We start from the raw sequence: 20,417 nt of genomic DNA, 5'->3' as shown, positions 1-20,417 counted from the left end.
TGTGTGGGAGGACACAAACCAGCTTACTGAACCATCTTACTGAACCTTCTACTTACAGAAATATAGAAAAGGTGTAACAACACAAAAGGATAACAGTGTCCATATGGTTGCTTACAACTGTCACCCAGATATTACATAATGTCTCTTAGATGTGCACAACCCGATAATTATTACGACTGTCAAAACTCAGTTACCTTAACATTCTCCGTACTCTATTAAATACTCTGGATAAATCTGGTTACAATCAAAGATGACAAAAATCCTTGGGGACAATTCATCGTCAACACAACTGTCATAGAGATTCTCATTGCTGCCATCATCTGGTTTGCAGTAATGTGGTCTTCCATGCCTATATTTCCCAACAATCACACGGGCGAGGAACATAATTTTGGTGGAGTTCAGGCCAGTCTGTGACCTACTGTATACATCTGCAAGTGAAGCATGTTTTGCAAAGTATGTCCCTAGAAAAACAGCAAAGCTGTTAGATGATATAAAGAGTATTTTGACAGAAGAGTGGCTAAATTCTTTAATTAAAACTCACCTTTGCCGAAAGCGTGATACCCACTACTACGTCCTGATACTCTGCAGTCAAAATTGTACTTGCAAATTGTGGGCACATTAGCTTTGCTTGTGCCGTGAAACAACATACGCTCCTCAATGTCTGACACTCCTTTTAGCCTCTGCAGCTGTATTTTCTTCCTGGGAAATACACAATCAAAATAAATAACCAGCTGTTTTGATACTGTATCAGTAGGAATGGTTTTAAAGAGTACTGACTGAGGTATACTTGCAATTTCGTGACAGACATAACGATTGGCCTTAACATATTACTAAAGAACAACAAATGTGACAAATCAATACACAGGACACTTCTTACCTATTATACAATTCCCAGAGATCCACATTCTGTATCCTGTAAATTGACTTAATTGGGAAGCACAATAATCCTTCATTTTTGACAAAACGTTCCACTTCTTTATATTTTTCGGACCATTTCTCCAGTGGAAAGGCCTAATGGAGAAGTTTGATTAGTCTCTGATATCATGTGACAGATATGTACATTTATGTGTGTGTGTGTATATATATATATATATATATACACACACACACACACACACACACACACACATATATATATACACATTCGGCCCTCCTTATTCACGGGTATTGTTCGCATTGTTTGCCTCGCGTCTCGTTGGTTTGTGTTTTAAAACATTTCTATTTCTATTTCTATCTATTTATATTTTCTACATGTACTTGTATTATAAATATTCCTTGTTTTGTTCTACGTATTTCTCTTTCAGGTCATTAAATGAAAGCAATCTGTTAGTGCTGAAAGAAAGAAAATGTTGCGTTGTTTCTGCCGTGCATGTACTATGTTGTCATGCCTACAATGGTTGTGTATGCAAATACTACGCTATTTTTGTATCCACGGGAAGTCCTGGAACCAGTCCCCCGCGGATACGGAGGGTTGACTGTATATTAAAAAAAAATTGATATTTTTATTTTATAGAAGTAAAGGAGGTAATTTCATACTTGATGTTTTCTCCTCACCTGAAAAGGCTGTTTCGGATCCATACTTTCCCAGTCTACAGGTAGTGATAGGGGCCAAACTTCAGAATCGCATCTGTTACATAATAATCCAGTTTCAGTTTCATTTCACTAGACATCGCAACTCTTCTGAATCATATAGTTTCAATGCCCGAGGTCAAACAAATGGAATGAGAAACCATGGCATTCAACCAGTTGTAGCAACAAACTAATTAAACACAGAGCGTAACTCTCACCTGAAACTGGGCTCTTTCTTACCAGAACGCTTTATACACTTTCTCTGTCCCGTTTTCAAGTTGATGAGTACGCAACCTGAATGTAACAGTAAAAACAAATGAAAAAGAGCACACAAACAATACATCAAATTATTTTCAGTTGCATGCATCCTGGACCCTCATGATAATGTGTAAGACTGCAGATAAATATTGTATCTAAGTAATAATATGAATAATTTACTTCAAATTGGCTGAAAAGCATGCCCATTAATAAGGTTCACTGAATAAATACACAAATGAAGTTCATTTTACCAGAAAAATCCACCCTGATTTTGCTTTCAGCAGTAGTGATCTCAGTATAACCCTTTGGATCCCTTAAGTACCATTTCTCGAAGTCCTCACTGGTAAGGGAACTCGCTGGGTCATCCTGCAATGTATTCGACATACAAATATATAGCCACAAATGAGGGTACAAACACAAACATTTACAAACCATCCACATACAGAAATGTGTTTAATACCTCAATTCTGTGCCACATTTCATCCTCTCCAAAGTAGAACCAGTACCATGGTGTGTCTGCTGTGTCCATTTCCTCTATGTCATCATCTTCTATTGAAAAATTGGCAAACTTAGTGGTCAACATTGTTGTGGAATACCACAGACAGCACTGACTCTGTCACTGGAGTTAAGTCAATTCCCTGTCTCTTCCAGATGGCAAATATAAGTCTGATAAAACATCAACAGGCACCCCACCCACTGAAACCTGTCACAGTTTCCACATCACAGATGTGTTCAACTGTCATGGGGCCCCTCCCATTTACTAACTGGCCCAACCCAAGGACTACATCATACCTGTAGTGACCAGATATCCCCTTTGTTTTTTATTTTGGTACTACTGAAGTTTTGTTTTCTAATACAATTATTTTTTTCTTTGTAACCTAGCAGGAGTAAATAAAAAGCATTCCTCTGTCTGCTTTTGTATTAAATGTCAAATTTTTTAGTTCAAAGTACTGAGTACTTAACCGTGGTGTGGAGTTTTATAGCAAAAATTATATCACCAAAAAATCAAAATAACCGAAATACTTAAACATCTGTAGTCTTTATTTCTGAACTCTATATACATGTATTTACATATATACAAGTGAACACAAGACAGTGTGCATAGTTCTATACAAGTGAAGAATAATTTGATTTCATAATTCAAAATAATTATAATTATGTGTTTATATTCCTCACTTCATGATCAATATAAGACTATGATGATGAGAAATATGACAAAAACACAAAAAATGTTATGGTTTTGTAACCTTTCATTGCCCTCTCATGGAGAGGAAGTGGAACTGCAAAGCAGTGTAAAGGATTTGTATATTGTAGTCAAAACTGAACTACTAAGCTATGGATTACGTAATGTGAGGTAGGGTTAAAGTGAGGTAGATCCATGTGGTGGGGAAAAGAACAACAGCTGTAAAATATGTGTACAATAGACCACAGGAGAGATGCACAGCAGTCTCTGACTATAACACTGCTGGACAGAATGTCAAGGGTTTTTTTTACCCCCCTCTGAACATTTCTCTGTTATTTCATGTTATTTTTCTGTTGTTTCATATATCCACTATAACTAATTTTACCTAAATTTCAGGTAAAAAGGAATCCCATTTCACCACTTCATAGTTTAAAAACTGAAGCTGAAAAGGGCTTTTTTTTTCTTTTATCAGAGACACACACCAGACTTGGAATTAGTAAAACTCTATTAGATACTCTGGGTATATCTGGTTGCAATCAAATACGACAAAGATCTTTGGATTGGCAATGTCATCCACACAGCTATCAAAGAAGTTGGAGATGCTGGTATCTTTGGATGGGGGTCTGCATAAGTGTGGCTGACCCAAGGTGTACTCCCCTACCAGGACCCGCGCCAGAAACATGCACTTGTACGGTGGATCACTCTGAAATATTGGAGGAGCCAGGCCATGTTTCTGCAGGGTGAAATTATGTTTGCTTGTCGACAGGCAGAACTTGCTGGAATACTTGGCATCTCTTGCAAAATAGCTCCCTATGAGAAAGACACAAAATATTCTTTAAGAGCCTGTATTAAACATCATGTAAGATCTATCACATGGTGTATCAGTCATGTGTCAGTCGTCCAAAAATGACAAGTGAAATCAAACGAGGACAGTTTCTTGTGAAACATTATTTATATTTGGTTATAAATGGAACGCATAACCCCTGACTCTATCACACACCTAATTATTTACACAATACGTACAGGTGTCATTCACTGTAAATACGCCCATGAACGCATTCTATTTTATGAGGACCGAATCTGAGAACATTTATGGTAAATTTTCATTTACAGTGTTAAACTGTGTCACTCCCTACTGTAAATACAAGATTCCCTTCCTATCTCTGCAGCCTGTAACCAGTCACCAGAAACTTCTACCAGAATCTACCTTGTAGATGAATTAAAACCTAAATAGGATGGTTCATGGTTAAAACTATTTGGTTACAAATAGTTTTTACGATTGTCTTCAAGGGAGAGGACTAGGCTTTAGGTAGACTGAAAGGGAAAAGATTAACTTTACCTTTTCCATAGACATCACCATGACTCCCAGTGAGTCTCCAGTCGAAGTTATAAGTGCATATGGCCTGCACATTACTATGGGCTGTACCGTGAAACAACATCCTCTCATCAAGGTCCATAACACGCTTGATCTTCTTCAACTGGGCTTTTTTTCTGTGGAGAAAACACAAAGTTGAACAAGCCCAAAGATTTCTTGCCTGAACATTGCAAATATTAATTTGTCCTACTTCTACTTCAGATTCATGAAAACTCAAACCACGTTTTATTACAACTAAAACAACAGAAATCATACAACTCACCAGCAACTGCACCTAACATCCTTAACAATGGCCATGTGATCAACACAATCATGATATTATTTATGATATAAGCAACAGTGGAATCAACCTGCAAAAAAACTCCCAGAGATCCAGGTTCTGTATTCTCTGGACAGATTTGATGGGTTGTCCCATTGTTCTCTCAAACAGTCTGGCCACCTCTTTGAATTCAAAGGTATCTCTGCTAAGAGTGATGAGCTGAAAGAGTACACATTTATGCATTGAGAAAAACCTGTCTGTATTGCTGCAATATACAGCTAAATTCACTTTTGACTCTTGTTTTGCTATAATACACTGAACATGACAAATAGTGAGAGTAGGGAGCCACCCAGTCTCACATCACCACAGCTGAAGGCGCATGCTCTCACATATAATGATACCTGATAGGGCTCATCTGTATTGATCCTTTCCCAGTGACAGGGAACAGGGAGAGCCAGGTTGTCACAGATGAACCTGAGTGTAAACATACACAGCGGATGATTACCTTGGACTGTGGGCTGTTTTCCCCTCATATATATAGCTCCTTTTTTTAAAGCAAACTCCAATAGGCATGGACTGTTCAGGCATTCTGTCTAAAACACTTTCAATTTGGATTCAGATGTCATAAAATGAACTCTTTTTTTTATTGTTCTATAATAAGTAACTGGAAATTTGTTTTCACTTTTAAAAAGGTTTAATACTGACATGGAAAAAAAATCAATGATAGTTTGATATTCAGTTGAAAAATAATAGACATTAAGAAACATTCAGTTATGATTATGACATTGAGCCTGTTTGCACTTAGTTGTAATGGACACTGCTGTGCCAGTGCCTTCAGTTAAATAAACATAATGTTCGACCATGCCTCATGCCTTTAACGAAAATAAAATAACTGCTAGCATACTTCATTTTGCTGGTTAACCAGAACCATTCACCTGCAACTCTAGGGCATTTGAATAGAGGTAGATTGTATAATATTCCTTTTTAATATCTCATAATATCCCAAAGTTTGTTGTTTATTTGTTTGCCTGGCATTCTTGTAATGTGCTTTAATCAGTTGAAATTCACTTCATACCCTGTGTGAAGTTTTTTCCCCGCAAGTTCAGACAAACCAGCTAAAGAACGCTTCACACAGAGGGTTGACTGACTAGCCATACTGTAGCATGAAAACATAGAGCATGATCTTACTCTCTCCTACATTAACCAGATCATATTTCTCAAGCATCTAATGTCAAATTGTAAAAGGATTTTTAAAAATATGAATATTAAACTAATCTTAGACTAAACCCTTCCCCTCTAAAACGATTTTGACAGGTTTCTGCTGTATATATATGTGAATGCTGACAAGATAAGCTGACAACAAACTGGCACGTGGTTACTGACTCGTGGGGCTCACAGTTCAAATGGATGTTCATATTCCACTCACACACCTCACAGCTCAAATCTGCAATCATGTGTGAAATTCACTTTGTATCTTGTGACAGCTGCATTGTGTCTATTGCAAAATTGTCCAAGTAGCATATCTGCATGACCATTAACAGACAGATTGTAATCAAGGTGCGACAAAAACTCTTCATGGCCACGCAGCTCCTGAAAAGGTACTGTGATCTAGCCACACAGGTTATAAACAAACCAGCAACTGCAAAAACAGCAAGGGGTCTGTGCTCTGTCCAAGTAAAGATGAATACAATCACCCAGTGCTTGCTCTCCGCTAGTAAGGAGGCAACAGAAAAGCAAGCTACCTGAAACACTGTGCACACTGGTTCCTGTGCTGTGATGTTTTGTGAAGAAATTCAAATTGAGAAACAAAGCAACAAAACATACTAATCTTACAGGGTCTGTAGATAAAATCAATAAATGAAAGTGGATCAACTTTTCATTTTCTGACCACTCAGTTTAAATTGAGAACGCTTTGGACAACGTTTATGAATAAACATAAAATCAAGGCTTACCTAAAACTAGTTGCAGAATGCAGAGCTCTTTTGATTGGTCTCTGTTTTCCTGTTATCATGTTGATTTGTTTCATTACTGAAATTACAAGAGAAGCAAGAACACATAAGGTATTCCTTTCATATCACATTATACAGAAAAGCATACATATTCACAGTGCAGACTTTGTTTATTTTTCTGAATACCTGAGAAATCTAATCTATAAGTGTATTTGGGTGTATAAAAGTCCATGGTGCCGTGCTGGTTCCTGCTATAGTGCTGTTCAATTTGTTCACTAGTAACTGAGCATCCTGCGCTTGGATCAACCTGCAGTCATCAAAGAAAAATATCAGATATAATGGGGGGGGGGGGGGGGGGGGATGAACATTAAAAGGATTATACAGAATGTTCTTGTGAATATTACTGAGGTGACTGTGTTCATTTCACACAACCATAGATGGAAGATGAGTAGATACATTTGACCGACCTCAAACATATGCCATACTCCACACTCAGCTAGATAAAACCAGCACCAGTTGGTCTCTGATGTGTCCATTTCTTCCTCGCATGATTCTTCCTCGGGTGTCCTTGTTGCAAACATAGCGCCTCCTGAAAACATTTCACGAGGAGACATAACAGCTTTTCACAACAATGGAACGCAAAATGTCACGGTATAAGACATGTTCCTGCTATGGCAACAGACAGACGATACATATTAGCACTGTTTCAGTCCAGTGTAGCCTACACATCAGCCCGGCGCTGGTTCACTGGTGCAGCCTTAAATCCGAGTTGACAACTGAGACTAAATGAAACGTTTGTGCTGCTAGTTTACTTACGTGTTTTTAGCCTTTGCCACTTGATTAGACAAAATATTGTAGCAAGGAATACTAATTCATTTTCATTCTATAACTGATACGCCATTTCAGTTATTTCATGTAAGTAGTTTCTATTTACTGTAATCATGAGCATTGTTATTGTTCCGTTTCCGTTTGGAAACGTCACTAACGACGTCAGAGTCAGATGTTGCGTTTGGTCTGATGCAGGATTGGCTACTATTTTTTTGTAGCAGTGCGTTGTCTGAAACTCGAAAATGATAATATTTAATCGGAAACGAAAGTAATAAATTAACTTTATTAAATATTCAAATAATACTATTTGTTTGTAAGACCAGTAAGGTTTTCATCATTCATTCATAAAAGTGTTCATCCAGGCCTACTGCACAATTGATGTTTTTAAATATTACCATACGCAATTCATATTTGCTTAGCGCAGCCTATGTGGGGGAAAGATACATTTTCACCTAGTTGTACGTTAAATGTATTAGTATGGCCAAATTTGTAGTGGTGCGATACCCTACACATCGTGATAATATCTGCTTCATTAGTAGGCTACCACTGAGTGTGTTAGACCTGCCCCATCACTCAATGTCCAAGCGAAGATAGAGCGAGTTTCTTAAAACCTGACACATCATAGATGACGGAACAACAACGACCAAAACCAGCTATTCAATCATGTAGAAATGTTTTGTAATAATGGATTTTAAACAATGCATTTAAGACAGTCACACTAACGTTAGATCTCCACTGAACAGGTGGAGTACGTAGTACAATAACTGTAAAACCAACACGCTATACAATTTTAACTCTGTTTTCAACTTTAAAGGGCGACGCTGCGATTGTTTTTAATATTAGGCTATTGCGCAAGTCTACCAGCAGCGACTGCTAAACATTCGCTATAATTAATGCATCATTTTTAGAGGAAGATGATTTTAAGTCACTGTTGAAATAACGGTTAATTGTGTATTCGTTTAACTCCAATGATGACTGTCCAGCGAAATTTTGTGAATTTTGATGCTTCACGTCGAGTACAAGAAATGGTGTGGTTCAATGTATTACTGTAGTCATCATTTGCCGAAGTAATTGAAAACGTCCTTTTCCTTATGGGGGGCAGTCTGGAGTTTAATTCAAATTTTCGTCATAATAGGATGAGATCATTTGACCCATGATATACTTCTTACAGAGCAAGCGTTAATGTAAAAAAAAAAAAAAAAGTATAATGTAAAAAGTAAAAAACAATTTTCTTGTGTATTGCTAACTACAGGTAGCATAGGATTGTCATTGAAACCTAAAAATAACCTACACCTTGTAGATAAAACCAGGTTGGTCATCCCTTGTAATTTTTACAGGGATTGCTTACTGTGGATTTGTTTAGGCATAACTGAAGTAATGTCTCTGTGGTAGCACTGTGTGTGACAAGTTACAAGTTTCGAAAGAGAGAGAGAGAGAGAGAGAGAGAGAGAGAGAGAGAGCATTTACTGTATTGCAATTTCCAAAATAAGAAATGCAAATGCAAAGTAATCAGAGCATACGCTCACTGAGTCGCCGGTGTCCTGCAAACTCACATTTTCTTTTCATAATTAAAGAAAAGCTCTTTGCTCCTCTCTCGTCTACACTAGATTCCAACACAGATCGTAGATATTATTGTCATTAATCTGGTCCCCATCTGTAGGGCATTTCAAAACTTTTGTTTAGTTTAACATATGAAACTACTACGGAATTTTGTTTCATGTTTATTGACGAAAAGCCAATGATACACATGCCAGTACGATTGTGGAATTTCCTTAAGTGCTGCCAAATTTTGTAATGGGCCAAACTGCTCTCCATAGTTTAGGACCTTCGCTCCTAGGAACATACTTCAGCAGTCTACGTTTCTTCAAGAGTGAGTGCGAGTCGAAAGCAGTAAGCGTCGATAACCGTTAACTGCTTCGAACACCCAGCAAGTACGTCGCAGATCAAAATTTTGGGTAAGTTAAAAGCAACGTCTTCACTTGTAAACTATGTCAATCCTCTATGACTTTTTAGTTGTTGTTATTTACTTTATTAAACAGGCACAACACTTAGCTCAACAACTGGGATGTTAGACACGTGCAAATCATGCAAACCTTTTTGAGAGACTCTTGAAAGAGTAAAGAGAACAAAAAACAAACAAACACATTTTATTGCACTCAAATTGGTTATATGTCAGTTTTACCTAAGTTGCACATTGCTCATCATGATCTCTTTTTGTCCCATGCTCTGTCTTTTTTCAACATTTTGAACGAATTTTACACTTTACGTTTAGAATTTCTTTTCTGTATGCCCTGAATGTGTAGATAAACTGGTTTGACGGTGTTCTTTGGTACCAAGAATTAGCCCATGTGTATTTTACAAGAATCCTTGAAGAAATTATTATTACTCTTTTACAAACAAAATTCGTACTCTCTCTCCCTCTCCCTCTCTCTCTCTGTCTATCTCTTTATTAGATAGAATAAAAACTTGCAGGACTAGTATAATTGTCTTAAAGTTACAGGTCTGGACATGCAATTACAGGGTGCATCGGAGAGAGACTGAGAGAGCAGCACTGAGGGAACATGAATCAGCCAGCAGCCGGAGGTTCTCCTGATGAGGCTGCAGAGTCAGCCACCCTGAAAGGGACCCCAAGTGGAAGGCCATTGCGGAGGGGCAAGTGGGCAAACAAAACCGAGTTCCTGCTCTCCATGGCTGGAGAGATCATAGGTCTGGGTAACGTGTGGCGTTTCCCGTACCTGTGCTACAAAAATGGAGGAGGTGAGGGAAGAGAAGAATAAGGAAAAATATCTTTGTATGAGAGGGATAGCCTAAGGGTTTTGCACTTTGTCTGCTAGAACTGGGGGTGGAGTCTCATGTCAGTGTACAATAAATGAAGCACACATCTATTGAACCAAACCAGAGACTGGAACCAGGCCAGCTCAAAGGCTCTCTCTGTTCTGCTGAAATCTTAATTCGGACTTCCTGTTCAAGACGTCAGGGCTTTTCATGATTGTGCTTTACAGTAAAAGTCGCCTACCCTCAAAGCTAGAAGAAATGTTCAAATACAGTATAGTTTATTTCATGCTCACAAAAAGTCCAGCACTAAAAGAATGTGAAAACAAATGTACACGAAATCTCTACAAGTACTAGAACTCTTTCAGGGCATTTGGCTTAGATATTCTTGCATGCCGCAGTCATCAGTTCACAGAAAAGTGTGCTATATATACAGGGTTGGGTAGTAATGAATTACATGTAATCAGGATTAGGGTTACATAATCAGATTTCAAAAAGTGAGTAACCAGAATTAGTGTAGATTCCATTTGAAAAAATGTGCAATTAGATTATAGTTACATTGTCAAGGATTGCTTGATTGCATTTTTGATTATGTTTTTAAAATATGGCAATTTTAAAATTATGAACAAGTGCTCCTCTTACATTACAATAGCAAACTCCTCCCTGTGGCTTTTGATTAAAAAAACAGCAGCAACAAAAACTTACACAAAAGAAACAGCATCATGTTGTAGAATACACACAGTACACCTGTAGTTTGTGCCAGTACTGTTTTGCACTGCATCCATTTTTTTAGTAGTGCTATATTTTCAATGTTTGATTTTGAAGTAATCCAAAAGTGTTCAGATTAGATTACGTTTTTTTTGTAATCCAATGGATTACATTAGTAATTACAAAATTGCCATGTAATTTGTATTCGGTAACTGTCTACATTTCAAAGTAATCTGACCGAACCCTGTATATATGTTAAAAATGACACCTCAGAATACTTTACTGGGTTTCATTAGCAGATACAGTTTAAAAGCAATAACACAGCTTTTCTGTTAACTGTCCTGTTCTGTCCTACTACTTCACTTATTTGGCTATATAAAAATATTTGTATTAGGATTCTGGGGTGTGAAACAACCTGTAGTTGTTTCTGATGGCACAGATTGTGATTTCATGTTCTGATGCACTCTGCAAAGTATGAATGACACATTCATATCATTCGTCTGGTTTTGTTTCTACCCAGGAGTTTTCTTCGTGCCATACTTTGTATTCCTCTTTTTCTGTGGCATCCCTGTCTTTTTCCTGGAGACTGCTTTGGGCCAGTACACCAGTGAAGGAGGGGTCACAGCCTGGAGAAAGATATGTCCAATGTTTGAGGGTGACAAAACTTCTATTTGCTGACTAAAGTTTTCATTTACTGCAAAGACATCTGAGATATAAAGTTTGGTGGGTTTTCTGTTTGTTTGTAGGAGTGGGAATTGCATCCCAGGTGATAGTAATTTACTTGAACATCTACTACATTGTGATTCTGGCCTGGGCTCTATTTTACCTGTTCAGCTCCTTCCAGAATCCTCTACCCTGGAGTACCTGTCACAACTCATGGAATACAAGTATGATAACTTTATAAGATGTAACTATATCTTACATAAGACACCATGACAAAATTTAAGGTAATATAACAAAACAACCTTCAAGCTTAGGAACATGACATTCACAAAAAAAAAGTGACTGCAATATCATCAGATAAAATAACTGAATTTATTTGCTTTTTTCATGGGGAGCAATAGATCAGTTTGTTGCTAGTGATTAAATGTAGTAATACAGTCTAAATGTTCATTCATTCCAATTTTGTCTGGAGTTCAGACTTTGTACTGAATCTCTGTATTTTTTATCTGTGCATTTACAGTAAAGTGTCAGAATAGCAGTGGGCTGAACTCAGCTGATTCTGATTGGTCCTTCCTGCACAACTTCACAGACTATGATGACTACGTCCTGCAGTATGTTCTGTACCTGGGAGCCAGTGAGAAGAATGCTGAATGTTGGGCTACATTAATCTGTACTATGCAAAAAAGTTCTGTGAATAGTACAGTACTGTAGCAACAGGATTTACCGTGAAATGTTGCCCTGATGTACATTTTGTTAATGCACTGTTTGCAGAGACCATACGTTTGTGGGATGATACTGGGAACAAGTGCCTTGCTCATGGGCACAATAGCAATAAATTGTGAGCTAACCTGCTGTCCTGCAGAAAATATTAATATTTTCTCATTAAGCATTTGTTTGTTCATAGCTTTGTGGATGAGAATGTGATTTGATGTGTCAGGAGAGAGAGAGAGACTCATTAACTTTGACATGATGGTGTGCTTCTCTCTGCACAGTGGTGCCAATTACACACTGGATAGCTCCATTGTATCTTCAGAGGAAGAGTTCTGGAAGTATGTATTTTTTGTTATTTCTGTTTTTCAATTTATGAATGACTTTGAATGCCAGTAGTGATATTTTAGAGATATTTTTCTCTCAGTGAACTGAATTTATCTTTCGAGAATATGTAGTCTGGATGGAAATATTTCTATACATTTACTAGTGCTTCTGTTAATCTAAATATAGAAGCTATAGAAATTTCCATCATTGACACAATCCATCAGGAAACACACCATTTCCTCTTTGTCTTAGTGCTGAGGTCAGCATGAAGTCACACAGTTACCCAAGAGCAACAGAGAAGTGCTTTCATGTCTTCTCTATGCAAGAACTGTAAATTAGATAACAAGAAAATGTGTTGAATTGTGATGACTCTATCTAGAGTTATCAGAATGGACAGTTGACAGCTGACTGTCTATTTTAAAGTAATAAAGTATAGCAAGCGACATTTTCTAATGCAGTTTTTCAGGTATAAGGGTGAATGTATTCTTTTTTGTTTTTATATTGTTCTGTTAAAGAAGTTTCAGTTCAAGTGCAAGAATGTTTCAGTTGCCCAGTTCTTTTCATGACATTCTTGGTAGTGTACAGTTAGGAAATCAGGGGAGAAACCCAGTAATGGATAAGTAAATGAGAACAATATGTTTGTGATTTTGTTGTCTCTTCACATTTCTGGTCTAAGTTAAACTCTCCAAATGTACACTAAGAAAAGGAAACATCTGTGTGCATCACGCAAGGGGTTTATTTCTATGATCTGTTTTTGCGCCATCCATACATGTGGAGGTCATAAACTGGAGAAAAAGCACAAGCAGACATGTTGATAATTCATACACTGTCACACATAGTGCATTTAAATTGGATTTAAAATGAACAAAATGCTTTCTTATGTCAAATGGATCAACATATTATTATACTCACAATTAAATCTTCTCTGTGTTTTTTTTTTTTTTGCTGGTGGATACATGTGAACTTTACGTATGTTTATGCTCTATTCATAAGGTTTCTATGTTTGTGTCTTGCCCCTCAGGCAGCGTGTGCTCAGAGAACGTGATGATGCGTTAGGCAAGGTGCATTATGACCTAGCCCTCTATCTTCTGCTGGCCTGGGTAATCTGCTACTTCTGCATCTGGAAGGGTATCAGATCTACGGGGAAGGTGTGCTGTAACTCAGTCATGCATTACACACAAACGCACGCGCACACACTCACAAACACACACACACACACACAGACAAGCAGACAAACTACTCTTTTGTAGTCTGCAGAAAATAGATCAAAAATTCCATCAACATTACAGCATAAACACACCACATAAAAAACAACAACTTGAAAGAATAAAACAACATACTGTCCAAATCCACACATGAATACCACAGATGTAGTGAAACTGACGTGGCACCACTGAAAATGTCATTGAACAACGTGGTGAGCCTTTCTAGAGTCTGGTGTTAAACTGTGTGTGTGTGTTGTGTTTGTGACAGGTGGTCTACTTTACAGCAACCTTCCCTTACCTGATGCTCTTCATCCTCTTTATCCGAGGGGTGACACTGCCTGGTGCTGCAGATGGGATTTTCTATTACTTGTACCCAGATATATCTAAACTGGGAAATCCAGGGGTAAGCGTTAAGCTAAGCATGAGACAGGCTTCAGGGTATAGGGCTATGTTCATTATCTGAGTTGCAAATCAACCCCTAAGTGGGACTGCGGTCTGTACTTCTTCTGTCTGTTCTTTTAGCGCTCTAAGTCCCTGATAACTGTTAGCTAGTTTAGTTTATTACAGTTTAACGAATTGAATACTTACCATCACTTGTATTATCAAGGTCTGTTACTTCACATAAACTTCACATAGCTAGTTTCTAAACAATGACAGGCAATAGAGCTAAACAAAAAAACCCATCTCAGACAAAGAATGTTCCTTTGAGGTGAACTCTGACCTCTTAGCCAATACGCACTGTTTTTATAAACCCTTCTTTGACGGCCTGGGTGAAAAGTTTAACAGAGATGAGCTTTGTGTCTGTGCTTGGCTCTTGTCTTCCATCTCTACATCCTCTTCATGTGGAACAACTCTAGTGTCCTTGGTCCCTGAAATCTACACAGGAATTTTTGATGTGATCAGTGAGGAGCATTCTAGGCAAATACAATCATATGTATGTATACACATGAGTGTATTTTCACAGTAGTGTCCAAATGGCTTTGCAGCGGAGGGCAGCAAACCTGCCCAAACCCAGTCCTTGCTTTCAACAGAGAAACAAAAATTTCTCCTAATATTCCTTTGCTTGCCTGAAACTGCACCGGCAAAACAAAACCAACACTGACATCAAAATAAATGAGAGGACGGAAACTGTGTGGGTGGGATAAACAACTGAAAATGAACAATGTCTTATACTGCATCTTTAGCACAAGAGAGCAGAGTAGATTTGAGCAGTAGAAGTTAGAGTAATGGGAATTGATGGAATTGTGGGGTGGGCTTTTGGGGGTGGAGGGATGCTTACGCAACGCTCCACATAGCTCTGAAATAGTATTGTAAAAGCTGTTAACTTTTCCCTGCTGTTCCCACAGGATCTTGGCCCCCGTTTGAGCGTAGGCCCCTTGTATACACAGATGGGAGGAAGCTAGAGAGGCTGTGTTAGGAACGTAATGAGTTGTGATATGTGACCAGCCCCAGTGCTCTGACTAATGTTAACCAGATGTTCTCTTAACATATCTTACAATAGGAATGGTCTTTTCCTGACATACAGCAATGTAGAACCCTGTGAAAAATCACTGATGTTGTGTAAGACATGTTGACTTTGAATAACCGTGACATTGTAACAGATGTGTTGGAATGTAATCCCTCTTATTGTGTGTTTCTCTTTATTTCTTTTCTTTTTCATTATATTGGCATCTTACTTTTTTCTCTCTCTACCTTTCTTTTGGTTTTCTCACTCTTCTTTTCACTGATTGTCTGTAGGTTTGGGTTGATGCAGGCACACAGGTGTTTTTCTCATATGCAGTGTGTCAGGGAGTCCTAACTGCTCTGGGAAGCTACAATGAATACAAGAACAACTGTTACAAGTCAGTGACTGTCACATCCAGATAATCTTGGTAACGTAGACTAACAGACACAGGAGACATTTCCATATCTAATTACAAATCCTTGTTTGCCTTTTCTTTCTGGTAGGGACTGCATAGGACTCTGTGTCCTGAACAGTAGCACCAGTATCTTTGCTGGCTTTGCTGTGTTTTCAGTGCTTGGTTTTATGTCCCATGAGCTCGGTGTATCCATGGAGGAAATTTCGAGTAGTGGTAGGTACAATGTTGTGCACAACTCACACTGTGCTCTTTCTTGTGTAGCCAAAGCTTTTGTTCCTATGATGTCTCCAGTATCCACAAGAGGGCGCATCCCTCCCATCCCTGATAGGACTGAATGTTAGAGGTATTCAGTGTGCATATGCATATTTAAAATTTCTAGGTATTACTTTTTATATCTGGAATTAATTAATGTTGCTATTATTTGCATTGTGTCCATATATGCCGCACTTGTGAGAGATTTTATCTCGATAACCTTTAAAATATTGTAATTGAATTTCACATGAGACAGAGTGTTGAAAATGTCTCACATTTTGCATGGTTTTCTCTCAGGTATTGGTCTGGCTTTCATAGTGTACCCAAAAGCACTGGCTATGTTACCAGGGGCTCAGTTCTGGGCTGTGCTGTTTTTCCTCATGATCCTTTTTTTGGGCCTTGACAGCCAGGTATTGCACTGATGAATACTACATGCTAAGGGGTTCGGGGCAGTGGTGAGGGGTCTAATAAAGCCCAACAGATCAGATGCCTTTGTGATTACATGATGTGTCTTTTTGTAATTATCATATCAAATAAATGTGTGTGCGTGTGTGTGTGTGTGTGTGTGTGTGTTTGTGTGTGAGTGTGTGTGTGTGTGTATGCATGTGTGTGCGTGTGTGTGCATGTGTGCACGTGTGCATGTATTCCTATCAGTTTGTGTGTGTGGAGAGTTTTGCCACAGCTCTGACTGACCTGTTCCCCGGTGTTCTGAGGAAACCCGGACGGCGTGAGATTCTGGTACTCATCATTGCAGTGTTCTGCTTCCTTCTTGGCCTTCCACTCGTTACAGAGGTCAGAAGAGAAAAAGAGATATGGTGGTTAACAGATGATGCATATTCAAATACAACTGTTTTAAGCATTTTAACATGAAAAAGAGAGCTTCACTTTTGTCTTTATTTTAGCATTGATACTGTCTGTCAAGAGTAAAAAGCAGGTTTTGTGTATACCCTTCAGGGAGGGATCCACCTTTTCCAACTGGTAGACACATATGGCCCCAGTGGAACCAATCTGCTATTCATTGCGTGCTTTGAGTGTATTGTCATTGGCTGGGTCTATGGTGAGCATGACAAATCCTTACATTTAAGCTCAGTCAAGACAAACATGGTTGTTTGTAGACAAAAGACTAAATGTATTAAATAACATGGAGCATGATCTTGGAAGTAGGTATAAACAAAGCATGGAAGACAACTTGTGTCAGTAACAGGAGCACAGGTGACAAAGGAATGGATATATTCCTGATATGTTAAAGGATGTGTAACAAGCGAAACAGTTATATGAGAGTGCGTTTTTTTCATGTTGCTTTTTACAGTATAAAAATAGTTCTATGTCTGAGCTTCTTTCTCAAAGACTTATATAATAACCAGTAGCAATATCCCATTACAGAGAGTCAGGTCATAGGCTTCATGTCTTTTCAGATGGAATGAGATCGTTCACATTTAGCAGTTATGAAATACAAGCAACAGCAGTAATGCTGATGGCTTTCCAGGTGCTGACCGTTTCTATGACAACATTGAAGACATGATAGGCTACCGACCATTCCCTGTGCTGAAATTCTGCTGGCTGTTTATCACTCCAGTTATCTGTTGGGTGAGTTCAATGCTGCTTTGTAACACCCCCTTTGTTTCACTCTATAAATGTAGTTTTTAATCATTTTCAAAGCATTTCATAATATTACATATTTTTCTCTCCAAGATCCTCAAAAAGCCCTCTCTTGCTTTTTTTGCCTTAGGCCACCATGATGTATAATTTGACGGCAAATTCATGGCACCATCAAATCCTCAATTCTGGTTTGAGACAGGCAGTGGCCTCTCTCCTTGGATTAACCCCTTTGCTCTGCATTCCCATCTACATTTTTGTTACTCTGTTCAAGGTGAGTGTGCTCCTACCATCTATCCATCTGTCTACTCTCTAATACATCCATCCATCCATCCAGTTGCAAATGAGTTAACTTGTCTGTCCCTTTACCACAGTGTCACCCTTTCCTTAGTTCTTCTATCTTTTCATCATTGAACTGTAGTAGCATCTTTTCACATAACAGAAAAACATAATCTATGTAGGTCCATCAGTGCTGACTAAGTGCTGCCTTCATTAAGAGAGGGCCAGTCATCTCATACTCAATCATAATTTAGTTACATCTCTTTTCAGCAGCCCACAGACATGACATGCAAAACTGCATGTACCACAATAAACACCTCATGAGATACACTGAGTCATGTTAATGGCCCTGTCACTTGAAGTGCAAGTGAGACACTTGTTAGTTAATATTCTTCTGTAAATGTATAGGAATGATAAGAATTGGAAAGACAATTAAAATGTTAATAAATCTTGTTCTGCAGAATTCTGATGGGATGACCATCCCGTCCAGGGAGCTGAGACAGATTCGGCCACACCTGCCTCCTTTAACAATCTGTGAGCAGGTCATCATCAGTCCTCAGGGGTCCAGCCACAGAGGTGGAGATGGAGAGGACAAACCCAGCTCAGGAAATACCACTGAACAAAACTTCAATTTAGCATGAAGGTGCCTACTGATGATCAGGAAGCCTCAGTCATCTTTTGAGGGAAAAATTTGAAGATCCTTTGGTGCTTGTATTCTAGTGCAATTCACTGACTTGAACCTGTCATGGAAGCCCAAACCAGATATTCAACCAAATTTGATAGAATTGTTTGTGTAACAATTTTTTTTTTTTTTAAATATCCTTGTTGTTTTGTTAATATAGAGGAGGAATTTTATGTCTATTTTTTAAAAATTCAACAAGAATTGTATTCCTTTTTAGCTAAACTGCCAAGTAATAGAAATTCTGTTGACTGTATTTCTGGTTGACAGAATATCATCATTAACAGTTTTTATGTTATATATAGTAAAGATGTCCTCACTGGGTAATGTTGTTTTCCTGGCTTTTAAAGTAGTGTATGTGTTTTACTCAGTTTACATGTCTAGTATAGATCTAGATAACACTAACATTTATAAGACATTTAATTGTGTCCTTTCATGAAGGATATCAAAAAGTAATCTATGTAAAAGCTCCCTAACAATCATTACAAATGTATAATTTGTGCAAACATTGCTTTTTGTGGAGAAATAATTTGGACACTAAATGAAGAATGGAGAAATTTAAATGTAAGACCTATCTCATGAGTGGTATGTCTCCTTATTTTTTGATGTATTCTCACCATATCTTGAAATAATACCTCATTATCTTTTATGTATTCTCAACATATCTTTAAACAATGCAAATACAAAAGCAGTTTTCCTGAGTTTTTGTTTGTTTGTGTGTGTGTCTGTGTATTTGTCTCATTTGGGTATATACTCACCATATTTTGATTAGATTTTACTTGGTGTAGTATTATAGTTTCTATCTCATATTATCTTGTCAGAGAAGAGACATCCACTGTGGTTGCAACATGAAGAGGAATCAGTGCCATGTGGCAGTGAGTAATTGCTGTACTGTAGTAACATGAAATAATTCATAACAACAGACACAACCTGTCTGACCACATCCTCCTTATAAACCTAGAGAGGCCATTCAGACCCCCTGGTCTGTGTGAAGTGAACATTTATGATGAGGCAACTAGGCACCTCAGTCAAACTGACCCTTCAACCCATCAGCCTATTTTGACCCTTTGCTCTCTTAGTTTTTCTTACACCATTATCAGGTCTTGCATATTTGCGGCTGTCATGCATGTGATGTGGAGAGACATCCAATTAACAGGCAATTTCATTTGGTGCCTCAGGGATTCCTCACTTCCTGTCAAAACAGAGGAAGCTTAAAAACGCCCCCCCCCCCCCCCCCCCCCCCCCCCCCACAAGCCATTTAGGGAGGAGGAGCATTTCACATGGGGAGGTTTGGGAAGATGAAGATGGGAGGTTGACAGCTGACGTATAGAGTCTTGCTGGTCAGTTTAGCTTCAAACACTACATTTCTCTCAGGTACATGCTCTGTTTTAGATGCTGCACATAAATAAACTTTTAGGGCTAATTACATCATACAAATTTTGAGGCTGTACATATCGTCAACAATTAATGTTAACATCACTGCAGTGAAAGTTAATAGCAATAAAAAGAGACTGCATTGACTTTAAAGAGAGGGGGAAAGCCTCACCACGTGGAAAGTCTTCCACTTAGATCAATGTAGGCTGCTTGAATAGCACAGTAGCTTGGCATTCAACAAATAGATTGATCTCATCTAAATTAATTACCCTGATACAATTTATTCTGACATCACATCTCACCCCTGTACGACACGTAGCCATAATTCTCTATTGCTCTGACAACTGTTGACATTCATTTGCTTTTGGTATAAGACCAACAGCCTATAAATAAGCAAAATGCAGATTAAGGCAGTGTACATTTTAAAATAGCATCATGGTACTGTAAGTGTGTGCTTAGGACATGTCAAAATAAGCCTCATTGGTAGTTTGCCACAAGCAAGCTCTGACATGATCCATGTTTTCCATATTTATGTCTACCATTTTGGACATATTTTTCCCTGTAGCCTTTTAGA

General features: G+C 38.2%; 2 protein-coding genes and 1 pseudogene across 2 annotated transcripts; 1 reads left to right on the top strand and 2 right to left on the bottom strand.

The window, feature by feature from the left end:
• Positions 1-195: 195 nt before the first annotated feature.
• On the bottom strand, positions 196-2,410 carry LOC115811907 (protein mono-ADP-ribosyltransferase PARP11-like; annotated as a pseudogene).
• A 1,055-nt stretch (positions 2,411-3,465) lies between these two features.
• LOC115820260 (protein mono-ADP-ribosyltransferase PARP11-like) lies at positions 3,466-7,483 on the bottom strand. The gene is made up of 8 exons (XM_030783767.1): positions 7,410-7,483; positions 7,061-7,182; positions 6,780-6,900; positions 6,597-6,672; positions 5,046-5,118; positions 4,736-4,863; positions 4,350-4,501; positions 3,466-3,820 (listed from the first exon to the last, which is right to left on the bottom strand). The coding sequence occupies exons 2-8, from the start codon at positions 7,172-7,174 to the stop codon at positions 3,504-3,506; spliced, it is 981 nt and encodes a 326-aa protein (XP_030639627.1). The 5' UTR covers positions 7,175-7,182; positions 7,410-7,483; the 3' UTR covers positions 3,466-3,503.
• A 2,499-nt stretch (positions 7,484-9,982) lies between these two features.
• LOC115811821 (sodium- and chloride-dependent betaine transporter-like) lies at positions 9,983-18,431 on the top strand. Its single transcript, XM_030774235.1, has 15 exons — positions 9,983-10,178; positions 11,422-11,556; positions 11,648-11,788; positions 12,085-12,271; positions 12,557-12,613; positions 13,621-13,747; positions 14,073-14,207; positions 15,542-15,645; positions 15,752-15,876; positions 16,213-16,325; positions 16,570-16,707; positions 16,870-16,972; positions 17,402-17,502; positions 17,645-17,785; positions 18,252-18,431. Exons 1-15 carry the CDS (start codon positions 9,983-9,985, stop codon positions 18,429-18,431), a joined length of 1,983 nt encoding a protein of 660 aa, XP_030630095.1.
• Positions 18,432-20,417: the final 1,986 nt, after the last annotated feature.

The sequence above is a fragment of the Chanos chanos genome, chromosome 1 (assembly GCF_902362185.1).
Source record: "Chanos chanos chromosome 1, fChaCha1.1, whole genome shotgun sequence".
In the NCBI taxonomy this organism is placed as follows: Eukaryota; Metazoa; Chordata; class Actinopteri; order Gonorynchiformes; family Chanidae; genus Chanos; species Chanos chanos.
The sequence above is the reverse complement of the archived record's forward strand: the minus strand, read 5'-3'. Positions and strand labels throughout refer to the sequence as shown.